A 20786-nucleotide genomic window follows, 5' to 3' on the forward strand; every position below is an offset into this window, starting at 1 on the left:
TCAGTTAGACATTATTTGATTGTCAATATGGGAAATAAATCGAATCTTCTAAGAAACACAAACATTGTGATCAGTGCAACAGCAACTTTCCGCTGCTGATCCACACGCTTGGCTTGGTCGTAGAAGAAGAGAGGTGCATACCGTGAGATAGGATAAGTTTAAAAATTATACTTTTTGGCAATTCTGGACATGATGTACACCCGTCATTTATGATCCACATAATTCGTTAATGAAGTATTTACCTTACACACAGAAATCACAACAGTTACAGGACAAACTATGGGAAGGTTATTGCTTTGTTTGAACCATCACGGAACATGTCTGACAATAAATATTGATCTATAGAGTCTAATGGAAGTTGTTACTACGAGCAACGGCTTCTTATGTCTTCTCTATAATATTCTGAGGACAAGATCTTTTCCCTTATGTTTCCACATAGCCTGAGTTTAATATATGGATGGACGGTCTGATGGAAATAGTAACAGAAGAAGAAAAATTGTAAATCTTCATAACATTTGTCATGACAGCTTTGCGACCAGTCATTTATAACATGGTGGGTAGGTCAGAGTTTATTTTTGTGTTCATAAATGTGTGAAATATTCTTGGATGACCTTCCCAATGTACTCGAACCTTTTTTTTCATGATCCTTCCCAAAAATGTGAAACCATTCCAAGAGACTGTCTGTCATAATTTTTGTGACCCTCCCCAATTCCAGTTGACGCGCCCCTTCTACAATTAATGGACTGATCCGTTACTATGCTGGTGCAATGGCACTCATTCAAATGAATGATCTTTTCAGCCATTTCTTCATCCTGGTAGGTTCAAACAGAAATACAAACCTTCTTCATGTTTGTTGAAAAAATTACTTGATCAGGCCATGTGAAACCGACAAAGATGACACCCTGTCTCAGGTGCAATCATAACACTAAACATCCTACACTACGGTCTGACAAGAAATTGCTAGCTTATGTGAACTAAATTTCTGTTTTCATTCTGGACTTGTTACCAGACTCTGTTCCACAATCATCATTCTACATTTCCCAACATGTAAATGCCACTACCAGGTAACAGGAACAATTCCTGAAACTATCTATCTGTTCGGTCAGTAAGAATAAATTTATCATAAACTCCACTTTCAGTGAAAGATGTTCTTTTGATGTTTCGGTATCTGGACTATAAAAACAAGTATTTATTTAGTCTTCTTCTCAAGACCCGTCCACTTCACAGACTCTTTGTGTAACCTCTCTTGCAGCTCTTCATCCAAGGACCTGCCAGTCAGCTCACTCAAAGTGCAGTCTCTGAAAAACACAAATCAGTGAGGTCGAGTCACAATATTACATATAATTTGCTTTGTTAGCTAAAATATAATGTTCCCTTTTCTTGTAGGCAAATTTCCAATGAATACAGTTTTCTATTATCATTTTATTATTAAAACTAAACAATGCCACCCTTTAAGTCTGGATTAGACAGATTTGAGTTTGGGTTAAATTATCGCAATGAATTCAGAACCATAAATTTGATCTGGCATCGACAGACATCTATCTGGAGTAGTCAGAATTAAGGTTAGACATTCCATTGTAAACAGTTGGTGATTTTAAAAAAGATAGATCCTGGTATTCCTGAAGGACACAACTCTGCACTAGTAAATGTGACGCGTGAGACAAAATGTCCATCTGTTCCTTCAGTTTTTTATCCATAGTGATAAATGTAGAGGCAGTGGGAACAGGGATTGCTACTGTCACTGTTATAAAGGTACAATAAGTTTTCTAGAAACTGTACCATCACACCTACCATGTTTGTTTACAACCAGGGGCAGGTAACTCTAAGCACTTTCTGGCCACTTGCCTTTCACTCATTTGTCATTGACAATAGCTACAAATATTTATCAAACACGTTTCCACTGCCACTAAGATTACTCACACATGACAGTTGTAAGGTCACCTAACTCATTGAGATCTAAAACCTTTCAAAGATATTCCATGTCAAAATGGTCAAGAAGAACAATGTCCAAGCAATAATCCAGCAACATCATGGCAAGGGACACCAGAAATGGGCTTCACACAGTGTCCAATGTTTAGAGAGATGCCTCAACAAAGTGTGAGTAAGCGTAAATATTCGTTTTATTTTGCGTGAAAGGATCGCCGCTTTTAAATGCACACCCAAATTTCCTATGCGACAAAGATTTTTATTATAAGCTTGTCAGAAAACTGTGAGCGAATAAAATCATCTCTGATGTATGAGCGACACAAATATGCAGGTAATTTATACATGTGGACATCGGTCGAGAGCCGCGCATACAAATTAAATCTCATTATTGCAAATATTCGCAACTTTCCTCGCGGATGACGTTAGAAAGGTATGTGTGTCTTAGAGTGGGTAGGTGTGCCAACACGGGCACAAAATCAGTAGTAAGGCGGAAAATGAATTTAGACAAGTGTCAGCAGATCTAAATGTATTCTACATCTGAACATAATGTTATAGTCAGAGGACCATAGATCCAATGCAACGTTCACTTTTCAGATCCTATGAAACTGCGTCACAAAATATTTCCGCATCCAGTGGTACTATTTTCAGTAATTTCATTACATTTGAAGATATGGCTAGTACGCTATTAATAATAATGCAAAATTAGTCAAAATACATTTACACTAACAGGAGAATATGGGAATCTAAGAACTAAATTATGTATCAGATAGGGCCATCCAAATCGCTATTACGTGCTTTCTCATGTAGTACTTTGTCATCTTTTCTTATGAATTGTGCAACTATCAAAACATATCCGCTCACATTGTGGAACTTTGTACTTGTATAGTTTGGTTCATGGAGAACAAACCATAACGAAAATATAGCGTCAATATCCACAAAAAATTCTCTCCAAGTATTCAGAGTTACATTGACCTAGTATTAAGCATGTCAGAGTTATGACCCCTTATCTTTATCGTGTATTGCCTCTCTGTCGTAGTTTGACGTCATAGAACAAAATCCTTTTTAGAGCATTTATTGCGAGTCATTTTAAGATTGGTATATGCCGTTATGCATAAGCACACACACCCATTTCATATATACTTTTGTCGTTCAGATATCAGGCTGTATTTTCTTGACCAATCCTCATCAAAGTGTGACTATAGACTACTTACTTGTAGTATTTTCCTGACACGCCATCAATAGATTTCGAACAAGCCAAAAGGAGTGTTGTTTGAGCACCATCTGATGGTGTCTTCATGAGGAACCACACAATCGGGGAGAAGCTAAACCGCAGGAAGGAGTTGTTCTTGAAGGGGAGATTACGATGTCCATTAGTGTTGACAATTCCAGGATTGGTCACATTCACAATGACCTTGGTGTCTGCAATATTGATAACATTCCATAATATGCTTTATGAACAAAAATGATCACAGCACAAAAACATATGTTAAAAATACTTCTCATGAAGGGGTATGAACTTCAGAGGCAGATCCTAGATTTTTTAGAAAGGGAGGTTGTACATAATACCCAAGTCATGTAATGTAATGATTGGCAGAAGGTGTAAGGTTTCAGAAACGTGAGTTTTTGGCAATATCATGGCGGGGGACACCACACATTGTTCCCATGTGGGGAATCAAACCAGGGCCTTTCGGCATGATGAGCAAACGTTTTAACCACTAGGCTACCCCAAGGCCCCGTTTCAGACAAGACTGATTGTGTAATTTTTACACATCTGTAAGAACAATACGAGTAAATACAAAATATTACTGCTGGTATCACTTGTTCACAGCTTCTGCTAATACCCCATGCAATTTAAAGATGTTATTTTAAGTATCCTCTTTCTAAACATGCTAAACAAAGAAATAACAGTCAAACAGATCAAAGAAATTACATATGAGTCAAAATAATCATGACGCCATAAGACACATATTATGTCAAATATCAAAGGTGTTATGAGATAGATACTGTTACCTTTCGAATCAAGGGACATTCCTTGAGCAACTCCGCTCATTACAAAGAAAGATGACATTTATCAAGTGACTGAATCTTCTCTCTAAAACGACTGACTGACTCACTGAGTTTGGTTTTATGCCGCTTTTAGCAATATTCCAGCAACATCACAGCGGGGGACACCAGAAATGGGCTTCACACATTGTACCCATGTGGGGATTCGAACCTCGGTCTTCGGTGTGACGAGCCAACGCTTTAACCACTAGGCTACCCCACTGCCCCCTCACTAAAACGAAGTGTGAACAAGTAAACATATACAATCTGTAATTACCTTTAAGGTACTGTTCATAACTTATTTGGTGTGTGTGTGTGTGTGTGTGTGTGTGTGTGTGTGTGTGTGTGTGTGTGTGTGTGTACAGTGTGTGTGTGTGTGTGTGTGTGTGTGTGTGTGAGATGATTTTAAGGGGGGTCACCCATTTTGTTCTATGGGGGTAGGAGGGGTCATCAATTTTGTACACATGTACAAGGGGGTGGGTCAGCAATTTTGTACATGACATGCAGGGGTGGGGGTTACTTTGTACATAAATTTTAGGGAGGGTCATTCACAACATATATGCTTCTCTTTATAATTATCATCATCATCTAAGCGAGTTCCATATGTAGTGTAAACAAGTAATCTTATAACTACCTTTAAGCCGACGTGCCAAGTGAAGAGTGTACAAGTTGACTGCCAGTTTACTCTGAGCGTACGCCTGTCCTGGACTGTAGTCTTCTGTCATGTTGATGTCATCAAAGTTGATCTCCCCAAGGTTACTCGCAGATGCCGAAGTGTTGACGATGCGACCCGCATCGGATGCCTTCAAGAGGTCCAGTAGTAACTCTGTCAGCAGGAATGTACCTGCATCCAGATAGCAAGAAGTGAAAGATGAATCGATGAAATGATTTCGGTTTCGGTAGCAGCCATGGAATAAAATATTCTGAGTCCTGTGAAGTGATTTGAACAACAGACCTTCAGATCCGAGGTCTGATGGCTTGTCAATATGACTAAAGATGTTTATACAGTTGAAGTGTCTGACCATCTGATCAGAAAGTCAACAGTTCGAATTTCATCAGTGGGGACTTGGAATGTTTTGGTGCCCAAAAGCATTCATCTATTAACCCTAGATTTCATTCCTAACGCTGATAATGAAACCTCTATGATGATAGAGGAATGTTTCAGTGCACCTCTTATGGTCTCAACTCCTGATATGGTAATGCATACACATTACATATAAACACAATATCTCCTAAACAAGTAATATGCCTGAGTGAAAGGGCTAACTGAGTATAAAAGTTCAGTTTCTATCTAAGAATTAAATTTCAAAGCTCAATTGTAACACCTCCATTGACGATTATGAGTAATGTCTCTTTCCTAATGTCCAATCAAATTCCACCTCCAATCACTGGCATTCACTTTAAAACAAACGTGGCATCCAGTCAAGATGAGGTGATCGATAATCAAGATGTATATTGTAATAAAACAGGCTATCATATGCAGTACAAACGTCGCGCCAATACCCATGAATAGTGCTGGCATGCCATGATACTGAGTGAGTGAGTGAGGTAAGTTTTACGCTGCTTTTAGCAATATTACAGCAATATCATGGTGGGGACACCAGAAAAGGGCTTTAACTCTTTAACCACCAGTCTACCCCACCACCCTGCCATGATACTGAGCTGATATCCTGTGATGTAACTTGAATACATGTACCAGGGGCGGATACAGCTTTTTGAGAAAGGGGGGTTGGGGGTGCACACTATTGAGAAAAGGGTGTGTGCACACTGCATTTCCACCCGAGTTTCAATGGTCATATAACAAACTTTCTGGACAAGGAGGTGGGGGTGCACTCACCCCACCCCCCTGGATCCGCCTATGAATACTGTTCAAAGTGGTGTTCAACTCACACCAGAACAGCCTGTTCACACTGAGGAGAATCAACCCTGACTGTAGGTGTGACACCTTCTCCACTAGGCTATCCCATCCCTCCTCTTCCCCAAATGCCCACAAGGAGTGTAAGTAGAAAACATCAGAAATCATGTGTACCTAGGTAGTTGACACCAAATTGCACATCAAACTTTTCCTCTGTTAGAGACTGGGGACTCATCATCACGCCTGCATTGTTGATCAAAATGTCCAGTTTCTTTTCCTCTGCGAAAAAAACAAAATCGTTAAACTAACTGAGGTATTACTTGGCATTGGATCAAACATGTATCCTGATGTATCCCAACATTCTACATGATCTAGGTATGCAGTCAACAGCCAGGAAGGTAAAATACATTTTTATGTCAATAACACACATTAACTTTTGACTAAATTTGCAAAGAGAACTTCCCTCTGTGAATTTAGAATTTAATGATGCACTGCCGGTATTAGAACCACATACGACAAGTTTTACTATCACCAGCATCTATAAACACATGAATGTTTTATTTTAACAAAATATTGTATACAACTCTCATCAGAAAACACATGCTGTAAGATGAAATAGCTTTAATATGGATACCCTGTGTGTTGCAGTAATATGGATAGTGAAAGGTTACAATGGTCTGTCAGTGGGTTGTACAAGGTTACAATGGTCTGTCAGTGGGTTGTACAAGATTACAATGGTCTGTCAGTGGATTGTACAAAGTTACAATGGTCTGTCAGTGGGTTGTACAAGATTACAATGGTCTGTCAGTGGATTGTACAAAGTTACAAGATTACAAACAATGGTCTGTCTGTCAAGTGGGTTGTACAAGATTACAATGGTCTGTCAGTGGGTTGTACAAGATTACAATGGTCTGTCAGTGGGTTGTACAAAGTTACAATGGTCTGTCAGTGGGTTGTACAAAGTTACAATGGTCTGTCAGTGGGTTGTACAAAGTTACAATGGTCTGTCAGTGGGTTGTACAAAGTTACAATGGTCTGTCAGTATGTGTACAAAGTTACAATGGTCTGTCAGTGGGTTGTACAAAGTTACTATGGTCTGTCAGTGCGTGGTACAGAGTTACAACGGTCTGTCAGTGGGTTGTACAAGGTTACAGTGGGTTACACAAGGTTACAACAGGTAGTTTGAGGTTACAATGGGTTGTCAATGGTCACAGTGGGTTGTACAAGCTTACAATGGGCTGTATGTAGGTTGAACCAGCTTATAATGGGTTCTACTACATACAGACCCAACAACGTTACAGTAAACTGTCGTTAACAAATTCTTTTGAGGGTATAATAATAAAAACCTTATTAGAAATAATTTTCATATAACAGTTACAGATCGATAACAAAGCTTTAGACAGAGATGGTCTCTCACTTTTCTTGAAAGCTTCCACAAACTCCCTGATAGACTTGAAGGAGGCTAGGTCACACTTCATGACGGTCACTTCCTGCTTGTGGAGCGTCTTCATTTCCTCTGCAGCCTCCCGACCTAGAGCCTCATCCCGACAGGCGATGATCACCTTTCCACCTGCACAGACAACACGGAAAACCAGCTACATTACAACTTCCCATCACTTTGATCTAATATGGGAATATCATCTTCACAGGTGTTGAGGCATTACATGTTGAAACCTTTATCATAGCATATGTGTCTTGATTTATGTTAAAGATCACATATACTCTAGGGGGTACAAATACATAAATCACTAATTGGCATCGTTATAAATGAAACCCAGTCATTAAAACTACTCATTTTGATCTTTATTTAACTTAAATCGACCTTTTTTGACAACAGTGCACAATTCTCACCCGCGAACGAAATTTCAACCAATCAGAGTGGCGCGTGTCTGTGACGTCATATGAGGAATAGAAATGAGGGCCGATGCAGAATTCATGTACATTTCAGGGGGTAAATTATCTTGTTTACAGGTTTGTATAAACCTGAAATCGTGGCAACTGTTGTGAAAAATGAAAGCTATATGTTCTCACAATCTACTGTCATTTAATTTTGTCTCTTGCTTTGCCTAGTTTCCGAGTTACAACTTGTTTTCATAGACGATTCTGTCAAAATAGCTTGGTGTCGCTAGGCCTTTTTTGTTCGAGCCAGACGCTAGTGATAGCGAAAACGATGATCAGCCTCACTCATCACGGTTACGGTTAATTTTTTCAACCTAAACAGTGGGACATTAACAAGGGTGGATGCCCATCAGATGCAGGTATTTGAAAATATCCCCAGTGGTTCTTGTCTGATTGTAATAAAGTATCAAAGCAGTGTGGGCTTTTTCAGGTTTTCTAATGCCTTGATGGTATAATGACTGATCCAAATTGATCCCATTTCTGTGGGTTTTTTTACCTCGATGTTTCATCATGTCATGCAAAAATATGATGTCTATTACGTATGATATTAATTTTTTTATTTATTTGAATCCGTAAACTAAACAACCATTGCTAGAAGAATCTGAAAATTTACTTAGGTACATACAGTTTTAGCACACAGCAAATGTTTATATGTATTTCTTATGCAACAATGAAGTTCTGTTTGTACACGTATTCTCAAAGCAGTGTCGGCCCATAAGTTTTCACATGCAATTAAAATTGCATGCAATGCAACAATTAATATTCTCTTGTTGTAACCCGTGTTAGATGGTATAAACCTACACATGTCATTTGTCATCATTCACTTGATGGTCAGTTAATTAATTTATAACAGGTATAATTAGTGGTAACACCACTTAGATTACCCGACAAAGGTTCCCATTTGGCATTTCTTGTGTCTGGAGTAAATACTCAACAATATAAACATTGATCAAAGGATTAACCGATAACACGCTGATTGATTAATTACCTTTATTTTGTCAAAAGGTAGTGTTTATGTATGTAGATTTACTAATCTATACTGAATACACTCTGTCGTGTCTGTGTCTGCGTAAAAACAACGTCCTTCTTTCAAAGGATTAACCGCCAATACATTGATTGATTGCTCATTATTGGCTAACTAAATTACTTTTTTTAAAGAATGGCGGACATTATGCAATTAGTTGCCAGGTGTGCTATCTTGGGTGACCAATGAGACTATACACCAATGTGAAATACCTGAAATGATATATGGATTTTTCGTATATTAGACTGTTAAAAGACACATCACTTGGAACAGCTGCAGATGAATGGCATATCACTTGTTTTTGTGGATATTGATGAATACATTCCTCGAACAAGGTAATAGCCTGACATTGTTCCTATAACTTTAATCTGTTTTAATTTTAATATTTGCATTTTGTTTTTATTCATTTGTCGTAGCATTCAACAGAATCATTGTTTTCGCCGTGAAGTGTAATGAGACAGACAACATACACTAGGGCGTGTGTGTGAATTATGATTCACATTGGCAAATTATAAAATGTCTAGATATTACAGTCCTGTGATAAATTAGGTGTAAGTATCAGCCGATCGTAAAATCAATTAAAATATACAACACAAGTATTTTTCAGATAGCACTGTGTTACAGAGGATACCTAGTCTCATTGTAAAACCACAGGTGTCAATATATTTCTACCAACACAAATTGATCAAAATGATACAGTCTAAAATTCACAATCTTGCATATTACTTCATGTCAATCTGAACTCAGGCTTGTCATCTATCTTGTCAAGCATCTTTCTATTTCAACCCAAAATGCAGACTTGCAATATTATGCCATACACATTAATTACATATTGGCCAGACAATGGTCACTTTCATAAAATAATGGTCAACACTGACCATCTTGAACGAAATACACTAGGAAAGAAGTGCCCTCAAGTTCAGTAAAGTGCTTAGAGACCAAATTGTAAGCAGATCCTGGCACAGCTCAAGGACGCAATTCTGAACATTGAGAATATTTGTATCTGAGATACTGTGGCTCCAGATAAGGAAAGTGACACAGTGTTTGTACACTAGACCTGCTCCAGAAACACAAGGTTTATGACCTTACAATACTGAGTTGACCTACCTCTCCTGGCCATATATAACGCTGCAGCATTGCCGATGCCTGAGTTGCCCCCAGTGATGATAACAACCTTCCCTTCCAGTTTGACTTCCTCCACAAACTGTGCACCACGCAACCATTGTCTGCAAACAATATACATAACTCTAGTTCACCATACACACACAAATAAAGGCACAATCTGCAATAACTAAGTCTGTCAATAACCATACTAAATATTGAAACCTACGGGGACTATGATATGTAGTCACCTTGCTCAAACTCAAGAGATTTTGCTATTTGTTGTTTAACGCCACACTCAGCAATATTCCAGCTATATGTTGGCGGTCTGTTAATAACATGCTGGAGCAGACAAACTAGTGATCCACTGCATGAGCAACGATCTACAAAACTGTGACATGCGTCACTGACTGACTGACTGATTTAGTATGGTTTTACTCAGGGGACACCGAACATAGGTTTCACTCACCGTACCCATGTGGGGAATCGAACCCAGATCTTCAGTTTGATGAGATGACACTTTAACCATCAGGCTCCCACCACTGTATTTAAGTGTCAATTTTCTTGTCAAAACAATTTGGAGTTTTTTTTAAGTGATGGCATAAAGAGTTTAAATTCTTCAAAGGCATTTAGAAGTTGGTGTAGTAATACAAGACAAATCTTATGGATAACAACTTCTTGATTTATTTTACACAACGTTTCTGGGCTAGTTCTTGCCCCTTCGTCAGAAACTAGCCCAGAAACACTGTGTAAAATAAATCAAGAAGTTGTTATCCATAAGATTTGTCTTGTATTAAGAGTTTAGTTAGGACTAGTTCATATGAATAAACTCGTATTCCAGCCATGGCCTACATCGAGTTTATACGGCGAGTGCATTTTCTTTGACGCACCTTTCCGCAAGAAATTTGAGTGGAACAGTTATAGGCAAAAACAAGAATAAAGACTCAACCTATCGACTAATGCATGTGCATGCATTACTAAAACAAACAATCGTCTTCAAAACGAGACACTTACCTCCACTAAAATCGATTCACTTTATTACTAAATGACCTGAAACATAAATCCCCCCACCAACTTTCCACCATTTGTCGACCATTTTGGTTATGGTAATTAGCAGTTGTATCAAAAAAAGGAATCGTATTAAACGGACCGTGATTACATGACGCTCTGAAGTCGGAGGAAGGGGGACAAACTTTTAGCAGTTTCTATTTGTTCCTAAATACGTTTCAATGCGTTTCCACTTTTTATTCAACCACTAATTACCATAATAGTATGGCCGACAAATGGTGGAAAGTAGGTGGGGTCTTTATGTTTCAGGTCATTTAAGTAATAAAATGAGTCGTTTTTAGAGGAGGTAAGTGTTTCGTTTTGAAGATGAATGAAAGTTTATCAATCCATGCACAAGTATTAGTCGATAGGTTGAGTTTCTACCCTCGTTTATGCCTAAATCTGTTGTGCCTCTCTGCCTAGTGAAGTGCGTCAAAGAACTTGAATTCGCCGGCTAGACGTCGAGCACACCTTGGTATAGTGCAAAGTCGTCTAGTTATATGCTGGACTAAGTTAGGACCTGCAACTTCAACAGTTGTGGGTCATGATGGCAGCCTGGATGTATGGCAGTGACTGTATATGATGTACAAACACAGTGTAGTGATGTGATGAACCCTCAACACCTTAGGCTACCAGCATGATCCTAATGGTAATGGAAAATAATCATGATTTTCTTTTTGTCATGATACAACTTAGTGAGTACCATTACTGTATTAGTGAGTGAGTGAGTTTAGTTTTACGCCGCAATCTGCAATATTCCAGCTATATGGCGACGGTCTGTAAATAATCGAGTCTAGACCAGACAATCCAGTGATCAACAGCATGAGCATCAATCCACGCAAATGGGATTTGATGACATGTATCAACCAAGTCAGCGAGCCTGACCACCCGATCCCGTTAGTCACCCCTTACATGACTGCATTACATAAACATGATAATGTAAGTCGTTTCATAATGTATACAACAGGTTTCTTCATGTATATGAAAAAAACTGGCAACTTTCTATCAGTGATAAGCAAATGTACAGTGTGTGCACCTTGCGCAATAAGGACTTGTGGCTTCGTTTGATATTAGAACAAACGGTATTTTACACTATTTCAAGTTGTACAATCTCACCTATAATTCTGAGTTCATTGTTTTTCGGGTTATGGTACAGAACTCACTGAAAAGCTAAAAATAATATTTACTGTTTCAAAGAAATGATTGGAATCAACTCACAACTCGATAAAATGCATAATGCATGAGAGCTTGCGATCGAAATTAGAACAATGGTTCATCAGTTTCGTCTATATTCGAACATTACCTTGCTGCATAAAATATTCCGACAGCAACACCGATGATAATTGGCCACCAAGAGGTAAAAATCTTCTCTGGGTCTGGGAATGGCAGCTGTGGTGTCGACATGATGAAGGATGAATGGATCAGCACGCCCAGATATGCACAACCGGTCCGGAACTCGTTTCGTGTAGAAAAAGGGGGAGGTAACTCTAATTTACTAATTCTCACGTTGACTTGCTGTGTTGTATATAAAACCTTCGGTGAAGATACTTTTTAGTGTTTAGTTGTTGGTATTCATGTTTGCTGCAATAAAATGGTGGTATGCAACGGCATGATCTTATTACAGCTGGACTAATGTCTTCAGATTGGTTCTGAAGGCGTATGACCCTGCTCAGTCGGTCACACATTGGCTTGAAGGAAAGGTCAAAATCTGACAGTGAGTGTAGTTCACAAGTTTATGTTATGTCCGTTAGTCAGGGAGTCAACTTTGTAACGTTCTAAAAGGTTCCTCCCATTTCCTGTTACTAATGACAGACTGTGTAGTACACCCCACGCAATAATGATTTGCTACTTGCGATCTTTCATTATTGGCAATATTGCGTCAATTTACCTGAAAAAATTAACATTTTGCTTGAGGAATTTTATGGCTCGAAATTATGGTCATTTTCACAGTTTCATAATGTTACCAGTTCTACACCATGTTTCAAACAGGAGATTACTTTTTATACTAGATTCTAATTAATCTATGTTATGATCATAATATTATTATGTTAATTATTATTATTATATTATGATATTCAGCATGTTCAGTGAACCTGAAAAAGTGGTCCTTAATTTTCTGCAAATGCAGTTACTATGAACGGAAAATCAAGCCCATAGCAATCGTCACACAGACCTGCAATATTGTAACTAATGTCACACTGCTCATAATATCAACCTCTGGTTCTTATGACTGTAATTATAGATGAATCATAGATCACTTGTTACATAATTGCTGGAGGAAATTAGCAAAATACTTTTACTTTCCTCCTGATCATGTTATGTTCTGTTTTGTAGACAATGGGGTCCTACAGTATGCCGAAGTATGCTGTACCTTTAAGTGCCCTTGGTACTCTCATGGGAGGAATATATCTGTTGAAGTGAGTGCAAGTATATATAAGGGTATATATAGTGAATCTAGTAAAATTGTCATTATTTTAAGATTAATGAAGAAGCCATGCAGTTGGCATGGGTTAATGCAGGCTTTGAATTATTGTGTTGCCCCATAGATATGAATACACTGAAAGGAATTCCTCGACATTCTATGGCATTTAATTGGCTAATAAGCAAATTGTTTTGCATGTAAGTTTGTATGAATCAAAATAAATAAGATCGTGTCGATAGTAATAATGACGATTTGAGCAGTCTTACTGTTGACTTATTTATTTAACAGCTGGTAGAATTTCAACTTGTTTTGGGTATTGCTATATTTTATGACTATTCAGGCTAGTAAATTGGTGTATTTCTATCCCTGATGGAGACATTGATATGTACCAACACGTACTTGGATAGTTGGTGTATATACACCAATCTGTACACAATGATGTTCTGTACACAATGATGTTCTGTAGACAATGGTGTTCTGTAGACAATGGTGTTCTGTAGACAATGGTGTTCTGTATACAATGATGTTCTGTACACAATGATGTTCTGTATACAATGGTGTTCTGTATACAATGATGTTCTGTATACAATGGTGTTCTGTATACAATGATGTTCTGTAGACAATGATGTTCTGTAGACAATGGTGTTCTGTAGACAATGGTGTTCTGTATACAATGATGTTCTGTACACAATGGTGTTCTATATACAATGGTGTTCTGTACACAATGATGTTCTATATACAATGGTGTTCTATATACAATGATGTTCTGTAGACAATGGTGTTCTGTAGACAATGGTGTTCTGTAGACAATGGTGTTCTGTATACAATGGTGTTCTGTACACAATGATGTTCTGTAGACAATGGTGTTCTGTAGACAATGGTGTTCTGTATACAATGGTGTTCTGTATACAATGGTGTTCTGTAGACAATGGTGTTCTGTAGACAATGATGTTCTGTAGACAATGGTGTTCTGTAGACAATGATGTTCTGTAGACAATGGTGTTCTGTAGACAATGGTGTTCTGTACACAATGATGTTCTGTACACAATGGTGTTCTGTAGACAATGGTGTTCTGTATACAATGGTGTTCTGTATACAATGGTGTTCTGTATACAATGGTGTTCTGTATACAATGGTGTTCTATATACAATGGTGTTCTGTACACAATGGTGTTCTGTACACAATGGTGTTCTATATACAATGGTGTTCTGTACACAATGGTGTTCTGTATACAATGATGGTCTGTATACAATGATGTTCTGTATACAATGGTGTTCTGAATACAATGGTGTTCTGTATACAATGGTGTTATGTATACAATGATGTTGTGTATACAATGGTGTTCTGTATACAAAGATGTTCTGTATACAGGGACTACATGGGGGGAGGGAAGTACACCGGGGAAGAGAGGTTGGCTGGGCGGACTGTCGTCATCACTGGAGCCAACACTGGCATCGGGAAAGAAGTGGCAAGGGACCTGGCCAAGAGAGGTATGTTACACTGCTCAGGATGGAGGTAATATAAGTGTTGGATAGTTGATAGTTGTTTGTTTATACAATGGTCAGGTATTGTTATGACATGTGAACAGCTCATTCCAAACTGAAAAACTCATGTTTCAGTGTTATCTCATTCTCTTCCCACAGAGGTTACTCCTGTCATATCTTCCTACGTAACCTCTGTTCTAATACGGCCCTTTCATGGTGTGAGCGTTCAAGACTCGTGATTGGAGGCAAACAGATTTAGTTGTGCAATCAATCAGCGACGTTGTTTCAAAAGTGATGATTCGCGAGGCCTCGGTAATTTCCGTATGCTTCGAGAAAACTAAACTTCTTCCCCTGTGCGATGCGAAAACGTTTCTTCTAGACAGAACTCAGTCATGTTATGGCGGATCAGTGGCGTGTTTATCGCCGTCGTTGACAACGGACAAGCTAGCCATTAAACGTCTTGTGTGTAACATCAACACAAGTCCCCGGCAGATGGGGGATATTTGTGGCCCCACCTTTGCTTGTGTTAGTCAAGTTGAATCTAAGTCGATGTAACACGTGTTCTGATTGGATAGAAAGAAGGGAGATAATTCGTGTTGCGATCCTTTGCCGCTAGGGGATTTTACGAGAACCGGGAAATATGGCTGTATTAGAACAGAGGTTCGTAGGAAGATATGACAAGTAACCTCTGTGGGAAGAGAATGGTGTTATCTGTGTTATGAAACCATACTGACTGACTCAGTCCAGTATTGATCAAAGTGTCAGATATTGTGAAAGCAACCAAATATTATTATTTAATATCGACCGCCTCCATGGTCTAGTAAATAGAGCAGAAGGTTGGTGGTTCAATCATTGGTGCCATACCGAAAATAGTAAAATATGGTACCATTTGTTAGATTATGTGATAACCCGTGAACATCCGGGGTTAGAATTGGTCTTCAGCAACCAATGCAGCTCTAAAAATACGAATTCAGTCAATATTTTTTTAAATCCTGAAAGGTTAATGAAACTCTATGGTTTTACTTATTTAAAGTAGTATTTGTCTTAGTAATTCTGATAATGTTTGGAAAATATATTTATTATGAATGAAACTGTTTGCGTGGCAGCAGAGACCATATACTAGTAATAGATGTGTCTCTGGTGGCAGGAAGTCGTGTCATTATGGCGTGTCGGGACCTGGACAAGTGTGAGCGTGCCCGGGCGGAGATCGTGGTAGAGACGGCAAACCGTAACATCAAGTGTCAGCTGCTGGACCTTGCTTCGATCGGGTCAATCAAGGCATTTGCAAAGGCAGTTAATCAAAGTGAGAAACAGGTCCTATAACATCTGGGGTGTGGTCAGTCGAGTGGTCAAAAGTTCTACTTACTTGAGTATGGCAGTGTTTTTCTATCCTGTACATGTAACCATATAACATCATTTAGTGTACATTTTCTGTATGAGTCAGGATCTGCTGATGTGATAGATTAAAGATTCATCATTATGAACCATTATCTGTGGGACAATCTCCTTGCTTTCTTATTGGTCCTGGAGCGGTGGGGTAGCCTAATGGTTAAAGCGTTGGCTCGTCACGCCGAAGACCCGGGTTCGAATCCCCACATGGGCACAATGTGTGAAGCCCATTTTGGTGTCCCCTGCCGTGATGTTGCTGGAATATTGCTAAAAGCGGCGTAAAACCAAACTCACTCAGTCAGTCTTATTGGTCCTATTGGTAGTGCTAAAGATGACCATCCTCATGAAGATCTGTGTTAGAATTGGTTTTCGGCAACCCATATCTGTTGTAAGAGGTGACTTTTGAGTTGGGTGGTCATCGTATCCCAATTGCATAGATCGATGCTCATGATATGATTACTGGATTGTCTGGCTAAGAATTGTAATATATAATGAGCAATTTGCTTGTCTGTTCTGTGCGATGTGTCTAACAAATCTTAATGAATATATTCAGATGAGAAGCGTCTGGACATACTTATCAACAATGCTGGTATCATGAGATGTCCGAAACTGCTGACTGAAGACGGGTTTGAGATGCAGTTAGGTGTCAACCATCTAGGTATGTTTCAAATGCAGGGCCCCGTTCCTCAAAGCGATCGTAGCGCTACAACAGTCGTAAGTCTATGTTAAAGTATGGGAGTTACGATCATCTTAGCGCTACGATTGCTTTGAGGAACGGGGCCCAGTTTAGCATTAGCCATATATATGATCTAGGAATGTTTCAGCTGACTGTAACTTGTTCAATGAGGGTGAATCAGTTCACTTTTTAACCATTTTGACATGCAAAACTCTATTAAAAGATCGAAATAGATTTGTGAAGTGTATTCAAATTTGTATGTACTGTTTCGGTTTAGCACTTTTTTGAGTTACCTGTTGTATCAACAATCAGGACATTTTCTTCTGACTCACCTGCTGTTGGACAAGCTCAAGGCGTCTGCTCCAAGTCGGATCATCAACGTATCCAGTCTGGCCCACAGTAGGGGCCGCATCAACTTTGAGGACTTGAACAGTGCAACCACTTACAACCCTTCTGGAGCCTACGAACAGAGCAAGCTTGCCAACGTCTTGTTTACTGTGGAATTGGCAAAGCGATTGAAAGGTATCACAGCCAGTCGTATGAAAATCTGATCTTAGTGCCTACTGCCACTACACAAACATCAGATCATGTGTCACATCATAATGATCTATAACAAACTATGACCGGTCAATGAATGAAGCTGACATTGCCAAATCAGAAAGCAACTTTCTCTAGCCTCCTGGCACTAATTTTAAACTGGCGACCTACATTCCAGACAACACTTAAAATTATTTTTGGACAAATTTCATAATTTGAAATTTTAAAAAACTGAATGAACTATACTTCTGGAATGTCTGACAGATAATCAATATTATATGGCAGTACTTCCGAAGGTCTCTACTGTTTCAATTGTTTTTATCTCTGTGAAGCAAAAGACGATGATTTTGATTCAATCGTACAGCCCTGAACATTGTTAAGCTGTCTCAAGGTTGCATGATTTGAAAGCACATACAACTTTTCCCTTCCCTGATAATGGTAAGTGACGAGTTATTTACTGACCATTCTGACGCAACCCAGAATGAGATGACCATAGATCTTTGTTAAGCTGTTGCAAGAACTGAGAAGAAGCAGAACTGAGATCTGCTTCTAACAAGATTGGTACCTGTATTGTTGTGCTAGCCTGATTCAAATGTTTTATTGATACACTTGAACTTCAGTTTGGACATATTTGTATGAGGGTTAATACTTGTTACTTGTTAGCGTCAACTGATGAAGCAGATGTGCCTGTATCTTGAAAGCATCTGTCCATCTGAGAACCACTTAACAGATGATGGTTATATCATATTGACAAGAAAATGTTAACCTGGATCTGATGATGTTTTTGACAGACACTGGTGTAACTTGTAATGCTGTCAATCCTGGGCTTGTGAAGACAGAGATCGGCCGGCACCTGAGTGTCACCAAGTCCTACATCTCCAGCTTCCTGTTGTTTCCCTTTCTGTGGCTGATGTTGAAGACGCCGCGGCAGGGAGCTCAGACGACACTGTACGCCGCGCTAGATCCCAAGCTGGCCACAGTCACAGGGAAATATTTCAGGTACTGTATGCATGTACACTATCAGATGACATTGTATGTCACGCAAGACCTAATCATGCCACAGTCACAGGGAAATATTTCAGATACTGTATGCAAGTACACTATCAGATGACATTGTATGTCACACAAAACCTAATCATGCCACAGTTACAGGGAAATATTTCAGGTACTGTATGCATGTACACTATCAGATGACATTGTATGTCACACAAGACCTAATCATGCCACAGTTACAGGGAAATATTTCAGGTACTGTATGCATGTACACTATCAGATGACATTGTATGTCACACAAGACCTAATCATGCCACAGTTACAGGAAAATACTTTAAGATTCTACTTAGTTATCTGCCTTTTGTTTGAAACCATGTGCTTTGAACATGTGATCACGAGCTACGTTGTGATTGGTTGAAATATAATCGAAGATTAAACGAGACTTACCTGTAAGTTAAAGGCTGACCTAGATTATATGAAACTAATCACAATTAGGAGGGATCACGTGCCCTCCCAAAACTTGACAGTTTCACCCACCCTTATTGTGGACACGGTTTCAAACACTTTAAAGTCTGACTCCTGGCTCGCTATCGCTATCTCACGTGATCCCTCCTACTCGTGATTAGTTTCATATAATCTAGATCAACCTTCAACTTACAGGTAAGTCTTGTTTAATCTTCGATTTCCGTACGGTTTACGGTTAAATGTGCTGGTAACGATGAATGTTCATGAATTTGTTACTTTGACTGCTTTCATGTATATTCAGGGTTTTGCATGACGCGTGATTCCTGCGTATTTGATGCAACAATTATGTTAATGACTCTCAAAATACTATCATATGAGTCATTGACGCAAGTTTTATAGGTGGCCCTCACAATTCAGTTCAATAAAATCGATTTGATAAGCAAAAAATGATATTGTTCGATGATAGTTTGACTTTTACAGAGCTGTCAGATTGTTCCAGAGAGCTCAGAGGACACAGTAATCCTGGCTGTGTGAATTGAACTATGCTGTAGTTTCATTTGGTGGTATGACATACACAGTTACATACTGAGAATGATGAACACAAAGATATATTACAATTTTCATGACTCCCAAATATTGAAAATGACTCCCAAAAATAAATATGGTGAGTCACCATGAATCCCATTTTTAAAAGTCTGTGTAAAACCCTGATATTTATATCTCTTCTATGTCTACAGTACTACATTATTACCCTGTAAAGAGGACTTGTTGTTCAGTACTAAAAATGAACTACACTCAAATTATTATTGCCTGGTGATCGTGTTTTCTTGTTTCAGTGACTGTGAGGAACAAGCCTTGTCACAGCAGGTTGTTGACGAAGCGGCCATGAAGAGGTTGTGGGTGATCAGTGAAAAATGGACTCGAATCACATGACATTATGTGTTACTTATTACTGTGACATTGAAAGTAATTGCTGGAGTGCTGAGAACTGTGAAAATATTACCCCTGTTGACACGAGCTCTGACTTCAAATACAGAGTGATGGGCTTTGTTTCAGATTTGAGACAAGAGTGTGCACTTCCATGCAGTCAAGTGAGGGGTTGTATTTTTGTGTAGATATCTGGAAATGTTTCATGGTGGTGTGAATAAAGAAACATTAAAAGAGATATCAACTTTTCAAGTAGTTGTCTTGTGAACAAGTCATTTTCAAGGGTTAGTACTCAGTATTAGTAGCTCACACAATGGTATGGTAGCACTGTTCCTTCATCGGGTGTAGTGGAGGGGAGGTAGCCTAGTGGTTAAAGCTGTTGCTCATCATGTCAAAAGACCAGAGTTCTATTCCCCACTTGAGGTGAGGTGAAATTGGGTTTAACGTCGTACTTGAGAATATTTCGCTCATATGACGACATGCGTGTGTATATGTATGTGCGGCTGCTTGTACTAGCCCAGACTGAAGCTGGTTTTATAGTGCTAGCCCACTGAGATACCATGTGGCAGTGAAGCATGAATATCCCACTCAGACACATTATTCTCACTCCGAGCTGAGCAGTCCTTGTTGTACCCATTAATGCCGAGCGCCAGGCAGGGACCAACAAGTACCATATTTTAAAGTATTTTGGTATGACGCGGTCGGGGATCGAACCAGCGACCTTCCGCATGTCCCACTTGAGTAAAAGATGTGAAGCCCATTTCTGGTGTCCCTCGCCATGACATTGCTGGAATAGTGGCAAGGGTGGATACAGCTTTTTTGAAAGGGGGATGCACAGTTCACCCATTTTAATGGTCATTTAATAAACTTTCAGGACTTCCCTGCAGACACACACCCCTCTCTGGAGCTGCCTGTGAGTGCTAATTGATATAACATACTCTAACCCTAACCCTCATTTATTCACTCACTCACTGTTCCTTCATCAGGTGCAGGGACAG

At 39.1% G+C, this 20786-nt stretch overlaps 2 protein-coding genes across 2 annotated transcripts; one reads left to right on the forward strand and one right to left on the reverse strand.

Annotated features, from left to right (window-relative positions):
• Positions 1-278: 278 nt before the first annotated feature.
• On the reverse strand, positions 279-12368 carry LOC124254538 (retinol dehydrogenase 13-like). Its single transcript, XM_046688353.1, has 7 exons — positions 12199-12368; positions 9855-9973; positions 7242-7394; positions 5999-6103; positions 4604-4813; positions 3138-3345; positions 279-1298 (listed from the first exon to the last, which is right to left on the reverse strand). The coding sequence occupies exons 1-7, from the start codon at positions 12297-12299 to the stop codon at positions 1190-1192; spliced, it is 1005 nt and encodes a 334-aa protein (XP_046544309.1). The 5' UTR covers positions 12300-12368; the 3' UTR covers positions 279-1189.
• Positions 12369-12381: 13 nt separating this feature from the next.
• On the forward strand, positions 12382-20036 carry LOC124254540 (retinol dehydrogenase 13-like). Its single transcript, XM_046688354.1, has 8 exons — positions 12382-12609; positions 13230-13312; positions 14689-14807; positions 15949-16104; positions 16744-16848; positions 17179-17388; positions 18195-18402; positions 19698-20036. The coding sequence occupies exons 2-8, from the start codon at positions 13233-13235 to the stop codon at positions 19792-19794; spliced, it is 975 nt and encodes a 324-aa protein (XP_046544310.1). The 5' UTR covers positions 12382-12609; positions 13230-13232; the 3' UTR covers positions 19795-20036.
• Positions 20037-20786: the final 750 nt, after the last annotated feature.

Source organism: Haliotis rubra, unplaced genomic scaffold (genome assembly GCF_003918875.1).
Source record: "Haliotis rubra isolate DU_JTF1 unplaced genomic scaffold, ASM391887v1 Scf574, whole genome shotgun sequence".
NCBI classification, from domain to species: Eukaryota; Metazoa; Mollusca; class Gastropoda; order Lepetellida; family Haliotidae; genus Haliotis; species Haliotis rubra.